General features: G+C 37.2%; 2 protein-coding genes across 7 annotated transcripts; one reads left to right on the top strand and one right to left on the bottom strand.

Annotated features, from left to right (window-relative positions):
• The first annotated feature begins 314 nt into the window (after positions 1-314).
• Positions 315-11,613, top strand: LOC127066292 (TGF-beta-activated kinase 1 and MAP3K7-binding protein 3-like). Of its 6 annotated transcripts, XM_050999823.1 has the most exons (11): positions 315-887; positions 5,263-5,365; positions 5,755-5,893; positions 6,538-7,033; positions 7,828-8,211; positions 8,314-8,526; positions 9,097-9,248; positions 9,324-9,417; positions 9,964-10,230; positions 11,190-11,246; positions 11,341-11,613. In XM_050999823.1, exons 3-11 carry the CDS (start codon positions 5,786-5,788, stop codon positions 11,364-11,366), a joined length of 1,797 nt encoding a protein of 598 aa, XP_050855780.1. In that variant the 5' UTR covers positions 315-887; positions 5,263-5,365; positions 5,755-5,785; the 3' UTR covers positions 11,367-11,613. The 6 variants fall into 6 exon arrangements, with proteins under 6 accessions (XP_050855780.1, XP_050855778.1, XP_050855776.1 ...); XM_050999819.1 differs by lacking the exons at positions 11,190-11,246; positions 11,341-11,613 and having other exon boundaries at positions 316-887; positions 9,964-10,938; XM_050999822.1 differs by lacking the exons at positions 315-887; positions 11,190-11,246; positions 11,341-11,613 and adding an exon at positions 3,042-4,557 and having other exon boundaries at positions 9,964-10,938.
• A 102-nt stretch (positions 11,614-11,715) lies between these two features.
• LOC127066297 (pre-mRNA-splicing factor Syf2) lies at positions 11,716-12,752 on the bottom strand. Its single transcript, XM_050999839.1, has 3 exons — positions 12,603-12,752; positions 12,088-12,524; positions 11,716-11,971 (listed from the first exon to the last, which is right to left on the bottom strand). The coding sequence occupies exons 1-3, from the start codon at positions 12,690-12,692 to the stop codon at positions 11,806-11,808; spliced, it is 693 nt and encodes a 230-aa protein (XP_050855796.1). The 5' UTR covers positions 12,693-12,752; the 3' UTR covers positions 11,716-11,805.
• Positions 12,753-12,991: the final 239 nt, after the last annotated feature.

Raw genomic sequence — 12,991 nt, 5'->3', positions numbered from 1 at the left:
CCCATTCATAAATAGTGAGAGAGAGGCACTCGCTGCGATCCGCCGGCGACGCAACGACTACGCGAGTCGTACGAGCGCATGTTGCATAGATGTAAAGTCACATAGGGAGAGTGAGAAGGAAGGAATGAGAGAAAGAGAAAGAGAAAGAGAAAGAGAAAGAAAGAGAGAACGGTAGTATGCGCGATCGGGTTACTGGCGGGTGGGTGTGCGCGCTCTCTCGCTCGCCGGTTGCTCGCTAGAATCGCGCGGTAGACGTTCTGTTAGGTGGGGGGCAGTGGACAGCTGATCGCTGCCTTCGACGGACGGTCGTCTCGCGTCGCTCCGATTTCGCGAAAACACGAAAGAGAAAGAAAGAGAGAGAGAGAGAGAGAGAGTGAAAAAAGGATAACGCGCGCGCGCGCGCTTCCGGTCGTATGTCCATCTCGAGATAATAATTAGACGAGTAGATTATTAAAAAAAGAAAGAAGATAAAGAACGACAGACAAGAGAAAAAGAAAGAAAGAGAGAGAGAGAGAAAAGTAGAAAAGAAATAGAACATACGAGGGAAAACGAGTGAACACGAGGCGCACTCTCGAGAGGAACAGAGAAACATTGATAGAGATAGAAAGAGAGAAAGAGAGAGAGAGAGAGAGAGAGAGAGGAAAGAAAGAGTGCTCTGACGAGTGGGCGCGCGCGCGCGCGCCTTCGGACGGACAAGTGACACCGCGCTGCGCGTTACGAATATACATAAGTACGTACTTCTGGAAAAAAAAATAAATTACCCTAATCGACGTTTCAAAAGAGTTCAGGAGCGCGATCGTCCGATCAAGCCGTTTCCAACGACTTGTTCGCGCATATTTAACCTCTCCGCACGACGACGTCTTTCCTTCTCCAATGGCCGCCGTCCGGTAAGTTGTTTTTTTTTGTTCTTGCTCTTTTTTTTGTTTCTTTCTTCGTTCATTGCTATTCTTTCTTTCTCTCTTTTTTTCTATTTATCTCTCTCTCTCTCTCTCTCTATCTATCTATCTATCTATCTATCTATCTATCTATCTATCTCTCGTGATTCTCTTCTCTAAACATGGAAAACGGGCAACGGGGCAACGGGGCAACGGGGCAACGGGGCAACGCGTGTATGTACGCGCGCGCGCGCTCCTGCATCTGCGTCTCTCCTGTGAGAGGTGAGAGAGTGAGAGTGAGAGTGAAAATGGTGGGGAGTAGGCGGGTGTGTGGTGGGGTGAGATGGGGCGAGAGTCATTTCTAAAAGCGGCCTCGGCCTCCGGTCTCGCTTCTTCGCTTCTTCTTCGGCTCTCCGAAGAGCCGAAAGCCGCGTACTTCGTTTCTCTCTCTACGTCCCTGACGCGCTCGCCACTGTCGAGTGAGAGTGAGTGAGCTAACGAACGAGAGAGAGAGAGAGAAGGGTAGAGTAAGAGAGAACGAATGAGGAAGGGTTAGGGAGGGTGGTTAGAGGGAAAGGAAGCGCTCTTTGACTTTTATTCGCCGTCTTCTTTGCGCGCGCGCTCCACGCGAAAATACACTCGCGCGGCGCTGCGCGGAATGCGCGTTGTACGTTCTCTACTATCTACGATGCAACCACGCGCATTTGTCTTCCAAGAATTTTTTTTTTTTTCCTTTTTGTTTTCTTTTTTTTTCTTTTTTTTTTTTTTTATTACGTTCGATCGTCCCCAACCGATCGAGATACCATATATTTGCTGTTATGTTTTCTAAGGATATCTTTGATTCTATTATATCTTTGATTTCATTCGATAATATTCGTTTGATGTCATTCTCGATTACGTAGGATTCATGATGGAAATCGTTCGTGATATCGATTGTTATCGAAAATTGGATTTTCTTATTGGATGAATAAAAAAAATATATATATATATATATTGAGAGTGTAGACACGTGTCGTTTGTAATATCGTCGTCGTCGTTGGATAAAAATCATTAGAAACGAATTTGAAAAAAGTACGATATTGTATGCTTGATTATCGTTCGAGAGAAAGAGAAGTGTTTATTCGAAAGTAATTAATTAAGTCAATTGTCGTATGTGAACGGTCTCCGCCATTTTGCAAGTTTTATGAATTATATTGTACAAGAGATATTAATTGTATATCGTAAGTCGTTGTTAATTATAACGAAGTTAAATTTTGATCATTTATGATAGTTTGACAGGCTCGATATTGATCGATTTAGAAGTTGCCCACGTGGATCGAGAAACACGTTCCTTTCAGTGGACAACTTGCTTGTTTTCATAGCGAAGTTGCTCATAGTAATGGTGGGGGAAGGGTAGTGGGGAGGAAATGGTTGGGGGTGGAGGTTTACACGCAGAGGAAGAAATCATCTTGATTATGCAATACTCGACACAAACGCGACCATACAGTCGTGATAAACGTTCGGCACGAAACTTCGAAACATATCATTTCAATTTGTCGGCACGTCGTTAAATAATACATATGTGTGTACGTATGAATAAATATATATATATACATGCAGGCCTATTTAATACGATTTAATTGATATCAATGTATGCTGCTTATATGATTTTTGCCGTATCGAGTAAGAAAAGAACGATATTTGCGTGTTTTCTTCTTTTTCTTTTTTTTCTTTTTTTTTTGTTCTTTTATACTACAAAAAAGATATAAAAACACATTTTTCACATCGGAACGTTTATTTTTTAACGCAAAACTTGGCCTACATACTTACGTATATAAGTAGTTCTGTTTAACGTTATGGACCTTCGTCAATTATTACTCCTCCTTCTCTTATTTTCGTTCGATGCTTTACAAAACGCAGGCTTACCCCACCTACCCTCTCTCAATCGCTGCATTCATCCTTCCAATCCCTCCTCCTTCTCTCCCTCCCCGATTATAAGCAAATTCGCTACGAAAAAAGCCAAAAATTGTTTTACCATTCTCGAAAGAAAATATTCTAAATGTGGAAATAATGTTACAAATTTTGGGAGATACAGGCGCGGCTTTTTTTAAAAAAAAAAAAAAAAAGAAAATATTAAAAAAGGAAGGGATAGTTGGAACGACGAAATGAATTTTTATTCGATTCGAAACGAAATTTATTTTGCAGAATTTTTGTATCGACATAAATAATAGATTCGAAAGCTTCTCTCTCTCTCTCTCTCTCTATCTCTTTCTCTCTCTTTCTCTCTCTCTATCTTCTCTCAGTTTTTTCTTCCACCAACGAAAGCATGAGAAAAATGCATGAAAACGCTCGTGGAAGTCCCTTTTCCTCGTGTTTCTGGTCGTAGACGAAAACAGCAGCTCTGTGTGTCTCCTCATGACACAAATATCTTCTCGCCAAGCTGGAATTTCGCTTTTCCTTTTTCGCCGGCTCGGTGAAATGCGTTTTCGTTTTTCCCCTTTTCTTCCCTCCTCCTCACATCCCCTTGCCATGGTCCAGGCTCAAACACCCTCTTCCCCTTCCCACTCCACGTCTTAGTCGCTTCTCTTAAAGCTTTTACCTCCAACCGAGAGATACGCTTCGATTTCTTTCGGATATATTGCATCGGATCATCATTTTCTAATCTTTTGTTTGTTTTTTATATTTATTTATATTTATTTTTGATTGTCGGTGTTGTTGTTGTTGTTGCTGTTGCTGTTGCTGTTGCTGTTGTTATCGTTAGCTATCGTCGTAACGATAGATATTGAATGAACACAATATCATTCTGTTGTTCTCGTTAGTAACTCGATATTACATTGTAAACATTAATAAACGTCCTCTTGTTCTTTCTCCGTATATATTCGCATTACAAATAATTTCTATGTAAGAACACGCTCGTATATTTTCGTCGATAAATATATTATATCGTTTGAAACGATATTTGGCATATACCCCCGTTAACTTTGTGACCGCGACATAGCTATACGTAGATTCTACGCCAGTGAAAAACTAAACTTTGGCACGCACACCGTCGTTCGCTTGGCTTAGCGCGAGCGAAGCGATAGCTCCCTACAAAACGAATTCGAAACTTACTTACCACCTTCGCTACGAATGTCTGCCCACACAAATTTATTTGTATTTCGGTCATTTACGTATAGACGCTCTTCGAAAGTCGCGAGAAAGCATCGACAAGTATCTCTCGTCTATCTTACCGTGCTTATCTGTACTCCCCTATCGAAGATCGTATTTTCGTATTACTGTCATCCCGATAATTAAAGAATTCATTTAATTGAGATAAAATCTGATCGATCAATTTAACCGCGATCTCGTCGGTCACGAATTCGAGGAAGAGAATTATTTTGAAAAGGAACTTTTGTGTAATTCCGAGAGTCACCATTCGTACGTACAATACGTTTAAGAAATATTATTTGTTGTTTGTTCATTGAGAGAAAAAAGAGGAAGAAGGAGAGAGAGAGAGAGAGAGAGAGAAAAGAAAAGAAATATCAACAAAAACCTCTCTTCGTTTTATCGTGTGACACGGTGTATGAGGTAAAGAAAAGAAAGAAAAGAAAAAAATAAAGAAGAAAAAACAGAAATAATTCTCTTTATCCGCACACACAAACACACACGCACACACACACTTACGGGCGGAAAGCAGAGCATATAACGATGGAAGCTCAAATATGTAAGTACATACATATGAAAGAAATCGATCGATCCGATGCCTTTCGAAGGGACAAATTGTTGATCGTGCTGATCTTGCCTATCAATGATTCTCGATCGTACGGTGGAAGTCGACAATGGAGATCTTTGCTAAAAAAATACATACATACATATATATACATATATATATACACACATATATACATATATATATATGTAATAATTTTCGTTTCGTGTACAATTACTTAGACATAAGAATTGATCTAAATAGTACATTTAAAAAAAGAGAAAAAAAAAAGAGAGAGAAAAAAGATTTATCAAGTTTCTACGAAATAGGACGATTTAAAGAAGGGCTGAAGAGGGAGAGAGAGAGAGAGAGAGAGAGAGAGAGAGAGAGAGAGAGAGAGATTGGCGGGAACGCGCATGCGCGGAAGGATGCGTGGGCGAACGAACGCGCGTGCAACGCCACGACAGTGCCGGCTAATTATGTGGCACACCTACGTAGTGTGAGCACGCGCGCGCGTGTTCAGCACAGGTGTCCACCAATTCCTTACGCGTTGCCAATTTCACGATCTACTTTATTTAGAAAATCAACAACTACGTACGATTTTTAAAGGATGAAACGTCGATATTTTTATTTTGCAGCGAGAATATCATCCATTATCTTTTTTTTTTTTTCGAATTTCATCATAATTTTTATCGTTTTTATCGTCGAATAAATTTTCAGGAAACTCTTCGTCCCAAATAAAAAGTGTCCGTTCGATATAATATAAATACGTGCGAGAATTAAGCTTCCCGGAATAATTTCTTTGCAACGTGGCCAAAAACAGGTACGACAGATATCAATATTTAACGCTAATTTGTATAGCCAACGGATGTTGTTTAAATATTTTCATTTCGTAATAGTCTGTCGACCATTATTAACTCTACCGAAGGTGGACGGTTAACGACGTTTTAATACTTCGTTAATTGATAATTAATGGATAACTTAATAATAACATTTATTTTCGAAACGTTAGGTCATTTGATTTGAAAAGGTGAACGTTCGTTTTGTTATATATTTCATGATAATTTAGATTTGATTTATGAATATATGTAATCAATTTTCGTGCTTCATTTTAATGGTAGTTCTGATCAATAAAAATTTGCTCTGAAAGAGGGAATAAATATGAAGGAAAAGAAATGAGACATGCATAACAAGAGATCCTGGCACCTATAGGTAATCCTTGCCAAGAGGATGGGGGCCCACGATGGGGGAGTGCCACTGCTCTAACATCGCTATCATGCAGCTGTTCCACGAGCTGAAGCAGCAGTTCCCTGCGCTCCCTGATTACGTCGTCTCCCAGTGCATCGCACAGGTACAGCTAACCTTTATCCAGATCATTTTTGAAAATTTCAAGCACGAGTCAATCTTTTAATCCGTTACAATCTCCTAATCCGTTAACCATCTTGATTATTATAATTTTGATTGAATTAATACAATCTTTAATCCATAATATTTTTCTTTCTGTTATCTTGTCATTCCTTTTTTCAGCTATCCTACTTAATCTCTTTTCAATATAATACTTGTGTTGTTTTGTGGAGTTGTATCTTTTGATTGAAAAATTATTTAACCGAAAAATGTATTGTCACGATGTATGTATTATATGTACATATACATATGTATGTATGTATGTATGTATGTATGTATGTATGTATAATGTGCTCGACCGATTCGAATAAATTATAACAAATTTTATACGCATTCGATATCAAATGTGCGAACGTCCCTCCATAATCATTTCACCCTCGCACATTATAATCATTTGCACGTAGCGTGGAACTTGTGTGGGCTCGAGATGCTTTCTATAATCTCTCGCAAGATTTAATATTGATAAATATATATGAGCAATAGATCGTAAGATAAATTAGATGGACAGCTCGTTCTCGATTTTAACGAAGAAAGAATCACGCATGAACAGAGGAAAAAAAGCCGGCTGATTCAGATGCGTGTGCGTTGCAGAACAGCCACGACAGGGAGATATGCGCGAGAAGTCTACGAGCAACCCAAGAATCGCGTCCAACCCCGGGCGCTTTTCCACTGCCCCCACCTGCTGCTGCTGTTGCTGCTCAACATCACCATCAATCGCATCATCAGCAGCAACAACAGCAGCATTATCAGCAACAACAACAACAACAACAACAGCGTTGCTGCGCAATGAATCACCAATCGGCGCAACGTATTACGTCGAATGGCAATGGTTCGCGACCTCCTAGGCCAGCCTCATTGGACATCGGCGTGGCACGACGTTATCCTATTGGCTGTTCACGTACCGCGGCATCCGTAACTACGAACGAACCACCTGCACCCTCTTCCGCACCTGCGGCTTGTAAAGCACGCGGTTTTTTCGATGACGTCCCGTCTGCAAACACCAATGGCAACAATTGCTCAAGTAGCAATGTTGCTCCTGGATTCGAACTCAACGTTAATGTCGCCTGCAGTCCTGCGGGCAACCGCGGTACGATGTGACTACCAGATATATGCTATATCTATATGTTATAGATACGCACGTATTTTTCGTTCTTTTTCTCAAATTTGATAAATATCCTCCCGTTTTTCTCAGGCCTAACAGCAACGATATAATAACAATCAAGATCGTTGAGATATTATTTTTGATCGCACGCGCGAACGCGATGCGAAACTGTTTTGTCAACGATAAGTAATGATAACTAACACACGATCGTAATAATCGATTACATGAGCTTCGAAATTAACCGTCGACTTCTTCCGAATATCGATCGAGAATGATACTACTTAACAGATCGTCCTACTCCCATAAAAAAATAAAATGAAATGAAAAAAGAAGAGAGCAGGCAAAGAGATGCATATAATTAATAACGATTGAGAATAACAGTTAGGGAATTAAAGTTTGGACACGATTCAAAAATCGGTCCTCGGTTTTTCCGTTTGCCCACACCTTCCACGCCAACATTTCTCTTTTCATCTTTTACTCATCGTTTTTCTCTCTTTTTTTCTTTTTTTTTTTTTCTTTTTACACTTCTCTTTTCCGATAAATTTACTTTTCGTTTTGATTTTTATCTTGTTACCATATCCATTGAAATTTATCTCAAATTGAATTTTCTTTATTTCGCCTTTTATATTCTTTATCTCTGTGGCACGGTAAACGTCAAGCATTCCTTTTCTCTCCTTAGCCCCCTCCCCTCTTCTTCGATCGACCTCAGTCATGTCGTTTATCATCATTCAAGGTAAAAACATAATAAATTCATTTTTTGTAACCTATGCAATCCGCAGACTTCCGAACGGTGCCGACAATCGGTACATGTAAACGAAGCGACCTCGTTGTCGAACCCCGACCCCATTACGCGGAACCTCAGTTGGCTGTAGGAAAAAACGCTGGGCAATTTGATCACGCGCGAAGTTACACATCGGTAAGCTTGACACTGAGGCCACCATCGTCAGAACCACAACCACCGATCGACATCAGGTCGCAAGGTTCGAGTTTAACATATTCGACCTCGTCTTTGGACCCACGAGGATTTCAAAGCCGCTTGCAGATTAGCATCGGCCCGGGAAGCGTTGGCAGTGTAGCTGCAGCAAGAATCAGACCACCGATGGGTCCGGCCAGGCCTAATAGTCTGCTTCCCCCCGCTCAAATTAGTCCTCAGAGGCCTCCAGGTACATAACCATTTTTCATTATTATACCTTTGAGCAATCTCATAAAAATCTCAATAAAGCAAGGATCGTTCGAACAACAACGAATGCGTTTCTTGGTTTTAGGACTTCCTGCCGGACCTCCGAGTCAATTGCCAAGGCCGACGACAACAATGAGTGCCCCGACTACGCCTTCGGTTCCAACAATAACGAATATTATTTCGTCTAATAGTCTCCCTGCGACTCCGTCTGAACCAACGGCAATCTCTCCTCCCTCTAGTCCCGTTAAAGAAAAACCGTTAATCGGCCAGGATCAAAATCGTTCGCCGTTAAACCAAGGTAATGGTTTTAATTTACATATGTACATATGCATATATGCACATATTTACATACATCATTCAAATAACATCAGTCTATAACGATTATCGTTCTTTGTCCTTTCTATCCTCGGAGTCTCTTCTTAGATCAACGTCTACGTATATTTACCTGTGAGTTAGTCGGTCGCACGTACTACGCCCACATGAAACAGTGAGAACGATATTTACGCATTCCTAACCCCACGCTCCGGCTATACATAGCCACGCCACGGCTATTCTACGTGGACCACCTGATCTGCTTTTCCTTCTTACGATCGTCGCAATGTACTCTCTCTCTCTCTCTCTCTCTTTCTCTCTTTCTTTCTCTTTCTCTTTCTCTTTCTCTCTCGCATGTTTCCTGAACGTTGCACTCCGCATCGTCGCTCCTTTTTTAGCTTTCTCTGCAACCCAAACTCTTTGTCATTGTAACGTCGAGGTCAGAATTTCTAAAGAGATTTTCTATTTGCGAAAAGCAATAAAAATATTAATAGGGAATCCTACAAACCTTGTATAAGAATATAATCGTTAAGTCTTCGGTCGTTTACGTCTTTAGTGGCTGAACATCAAAGAAAACTGGTCGCTGAACAATTAGCAAGGAAGGAAAGGCTTGCCAAGGAATTAAGAGCTGAAAAGGGACGACTCGAAGCAATGAAGAAAGAACTGCAGTCTTTAGCGAGACCCCCAGATTCTTCGATATCGCCTCAGGTAGGTAAAATGGGAAAAAGAACGGATTCCAAATATTACCTTTACGAAGTCCGTTATGTTTGCTATTTCACTCAGGAACTGAAGAAAAAATTACGAAGCGAAATTTACCAATTGCAAATCGAATGCGATAGACTTGCAGACGAAGTGGATCAGTGGTCGGATCCACGAGGTAATTCGTTGAAAATTATTTTATCTGATTTTATATCGTACATGTATACTTAGCTATACTTATTGATTATAAATTAAGGACCAGTTAAATATCTCGTTTTATCGTTAGGACCAATAAAAAAATATATATATATATTAAGAAAAGTTTCATGATTTCATGTGTCAAATATTTTTAATGTAACCAAGTAAAAAATGTCCGACCCGGTTAAACCGGAAGTTTAATCATTTTTCATTTTTCTTAAAAAACATCTTGTATTTTTTTGATTAATTAATTAAACATTTTAATCAATTATCTTTACAAACAATTGTTGTAAAACGATTACAGGGCTAAATTTAATAATTAACAAAATGTAACGTACGTTATGTATTTGGAAATGAATTTTTCAATTTTTCTTTTCAATTAATACTGATAGAATAATTAAGATCGTTTTGTATGAACTGACCCTTAATTTATAAATAACCTCTACGTTATACATACATCGATGATTACATTACTTTGCAATTTTTCTTTTCTTTTTTTTTTTTTTTTTTCTTATCATTTTTACAGTACCTTTAGGTGAAACAAATGAAGAATTTTATCAGGGCATTTATACCGGTCAACCTTTTCTACCGTCCTCTCATCTGGCACCACCGTCGTTATCAAATCAGCCACCAGTTTGGCAACCTTCTACGGGTACTGCCGATGTAAATGATAGAGAAGAAGATAGAGATGGGCCTTCGTGGGTCTGTAGGATGTGTACTTTTGATAATCATCCGTTGATGAATAAGTGCGAACAGTGTGACATGCCGAGACTTTTGGATCATGGCAATGCAGGTAGGGTACATGGATTGCCGCTTGAACAAGCCAATACGTCATCGTATGTCCAATTTAATAATCTTCTACATGGTTTGTTCGATCGAACGAATAAACCATCCTAACGGCATGTTTTTTAATTTTTTTTTTTTTTTATTTTACAACCAGTTTTGAATGATTTATTGAGTGATTAAACTAATACCAAGAATTTATCAAACCATTTACTAATCTTTTAGATAACTATCTCTTTGCAGTTTTATATTACCTTATGAAAACACTCGATCAAAGGTGATCTTAATTTTTAACTTGTTAATCGGGAATATTTACGATCGGTTAACTTGTGAATTTCTTTGATTAAATATTTGATAATGTTGATAAGAAGTTTTAGACAAAAAATGAATGATTTAAATGTATGTTTCTTTAATAGAAGTGAGAAACAAATGATTTATTTATTCTTTTCTTCAATACTGATTTATTTATTCTTTTCTTCGATAAATGAAGAGAGTTAAAGATAAATCTTTGCAAAGAGATAAATAGCCCGGTTAAGAGGTTAAAACAATGTGATAAAATTTTGTTGAAGTATTTGATTTTTGTCAAGCTCTAATCATTCGTAATTTTAATGAATTTATTATTGTACATAATTTCAGCGAATTTGTTGTTGTATTTATAGTTATTATAACGGCTCGTACGTATTTCTAATCAGTGAATACAGTACAATGATGGAAAGAAGGTATCTCTGTTTTTATTTTTGTTCTATTGCCCTGTTTGTATACTTTTTTCTTGCATGTGAGTATATTAATATGATTGAATACTTATTACGTATGTGCATATTAGATATATTGGTAAGTACAGGGAAAGTATATATTAATTCTCTTTATTTTAAATTTATAATAAAATTTAAAGAGTTTGTTACTTTAAGATGAAAAGTTGAAAAAATAACATTTTTCAACTATTTTTTAACATCTATTTTAAACTTATAGGTGAGACACAAGATATTCATATACGCGTTACACATCACCATAATTTTTCACCAAGACGTAAGTATTTCCAAACATCCGAATGTTTGAATTGATAGATATATAATAGAATATTTCTTTTATATCATTAAATATCTTTTCCCTTTGCTTATAGGTACAGTGCACAGTTGGGTTGTATGATGTGAAGTGAATTAGAAACTTAAAAAAGTGTAAATATAATTTCGAATTATTTAATTTAAATAAAAGCAATGTAGGGATATAAACTGTAAACATAGAGATGCATAAATAATGTAATAATTTAATTTAAATTAACTTAATTTAGTTTAATTTATCTTAATTTTCTATTCGTGATTAGTGCAAACAATGAAATTAAAACTGATCGTTTCATTGTAACAATTTTTTCCAATATGGATTCTTTTTTCAAGTGTTTTTATTTTATACCAAATATATTCCTAATTTTTTAATGCAAGTACATTGCAATAAACGATACGTGGAAACAGGTAAGCAATAAATGGATACACATTTATAATATATTTAAATAATGTATCTTTTATTTATAATTATTTTTTTTGAAAAGTAAATAACACTTAAAGTACTAGTTATATACAATAAAAATAAGTTAAATAGCTGTGCCACGTTCCAAATTGAGTTTGGTCTCACGGGTATATTCGCCATAAAATCTTTCTAACTTCTCATTGAATTTGGCATTACGTTCATTAATATAATCAATATCTGCATCATCATTGTGCATTCTTCTCCTGCTATACCTCTCTCGTTTAGCAATCCTATAAAAATCACGGTAAATACAATTCATTAGTATATTTAAAAAAAAAGATTTATATCATCAAAGTGAAAATTTAAACTTATCGATTTATGCTATCAAAATGAAAATTTTACTCACTGTTTTTCTAAATTGTCAACCATTTTATCGATTGCTTCTTTCTTATCTTCATGAAGGCCATGCAAAATTGTATTTTTATCGCCATAAAATGCAGGTCCAAGTTTTTCTTTGAGTTCTTCGTACGATTCCATATTTGGCTTAATATTTTTAACTAATCTATTATACTGACGAACAGCAGCTTGTTCATAATCTGAAAAGCCTGGATCTGGATTCTTTTTGTTTTTCTTTTTTCTTGCTATGCGCTCTGCTTCTGTTGCATCTATATGAAGTAATTTAATTCTTTCATAATCGTCTCCCTTCTCTTCTGCAATTTTCCTAGCGGCTTCATCTTGTATTATCCATTCGGCTTGTCTTTTTCTTGATTCCCAATTTGCTGGAAGTTTATTTCTTTTATCTTCCTCAACAACTTCTTTGTGATTCTCTTGTCTCGCTTCGTTCTGCAGAATTAAAACACTTTGTATAGTACAATAGCAAAGCAATTGAGGTTAGTATACATTCAAGTGCAAATTATTTACCCTTTTGGTATGAAGTTCCCGCAAACGTTTCTTCCATTCTACTTGCTTTTCTTTCAAAGGCTTTTCTTGTGATTCTACGATCGTTTCCATTACAGAAGAATTTAGTATTAATCGATAAATAGATAAATATCAATTATCGCAGCTTTACTAACAACGCTCGATGAAGTTGCTCGACACTAGCGATGCGTCATCCGCAGTACTTCGATAATTATCGATTGCGTTCGATATATCTTACATGAGAGTCGATACGTTCAAAGCAAAAGTTTATAAATGTTTGTATTGCGTCTGTATTATTAGTACATACGATAAAACGTTCCTAAACGTTATCTTATTTAATTACAAATAACTAGTGCTTTATTTAAAATTCCAATGCATAATTTTTCGTTATG

Source organism: Vespula vulgaris, chromosome 9 (genome assembly GCF_905475345.1).
Source record: "Vespula vulgaris chromosome 9, iyVesVulg1.1, whole genome shotgun sequence".
Lineage (NCBI taxonomy): Eukaryota > Metazoa > Arthropoda > Insecta > Hymenoptera > Vespidae > Vespula > Vespula vulgaris.
Note: the sequence above shows the minus strand (reverse complement) of the source record. Positions and strands in the feature narration are given on the sequence as shown.

Coding starts and splice junctions, on each gene's coding strand:
- LOC127066297 (XM_050999839.1), bottom strand. CDS start 12,692: ATGGAAACGATCGTAGAATCACAAGAAAAGCCTTTGAAAGAAAAGCAA. Junction 12,525..12,602: donor GGGAACTTCATACCAAAAGG/GTAAATAATTTG, acceptor TTAATTCTGCAG/AACGAAGCGAGACAAGAGAA. Junction 11,972..12,087: donor GTTGACAATTTAGAAAAACA/GTGAGTAAAATT, acceptor TGATTTTTATAG/GATTGCTAAACGAGAGAGGT.
- LOC127066292 (XM_050999821.1), top strand. CDS start 5,786: ATGGGGGAGTGCCACTGCTCTAACATCGCTATCATGCAGCTGTTCCAC. Junction 8,212..8,313: donor TAGTCCTCAGAGGCCTCCAG/GTACATAACCAT, acceptor TCTTGGTTTTAG/GACTTCCTGCCGGACCTCCG. Junction 8,527..9,096: donor TCGTTCGCCGTTAAACCAAG/GTAATGGTTTTA, acceptor TTACGTCTTTAG/TGGCTGAACATCAAAGAAAA.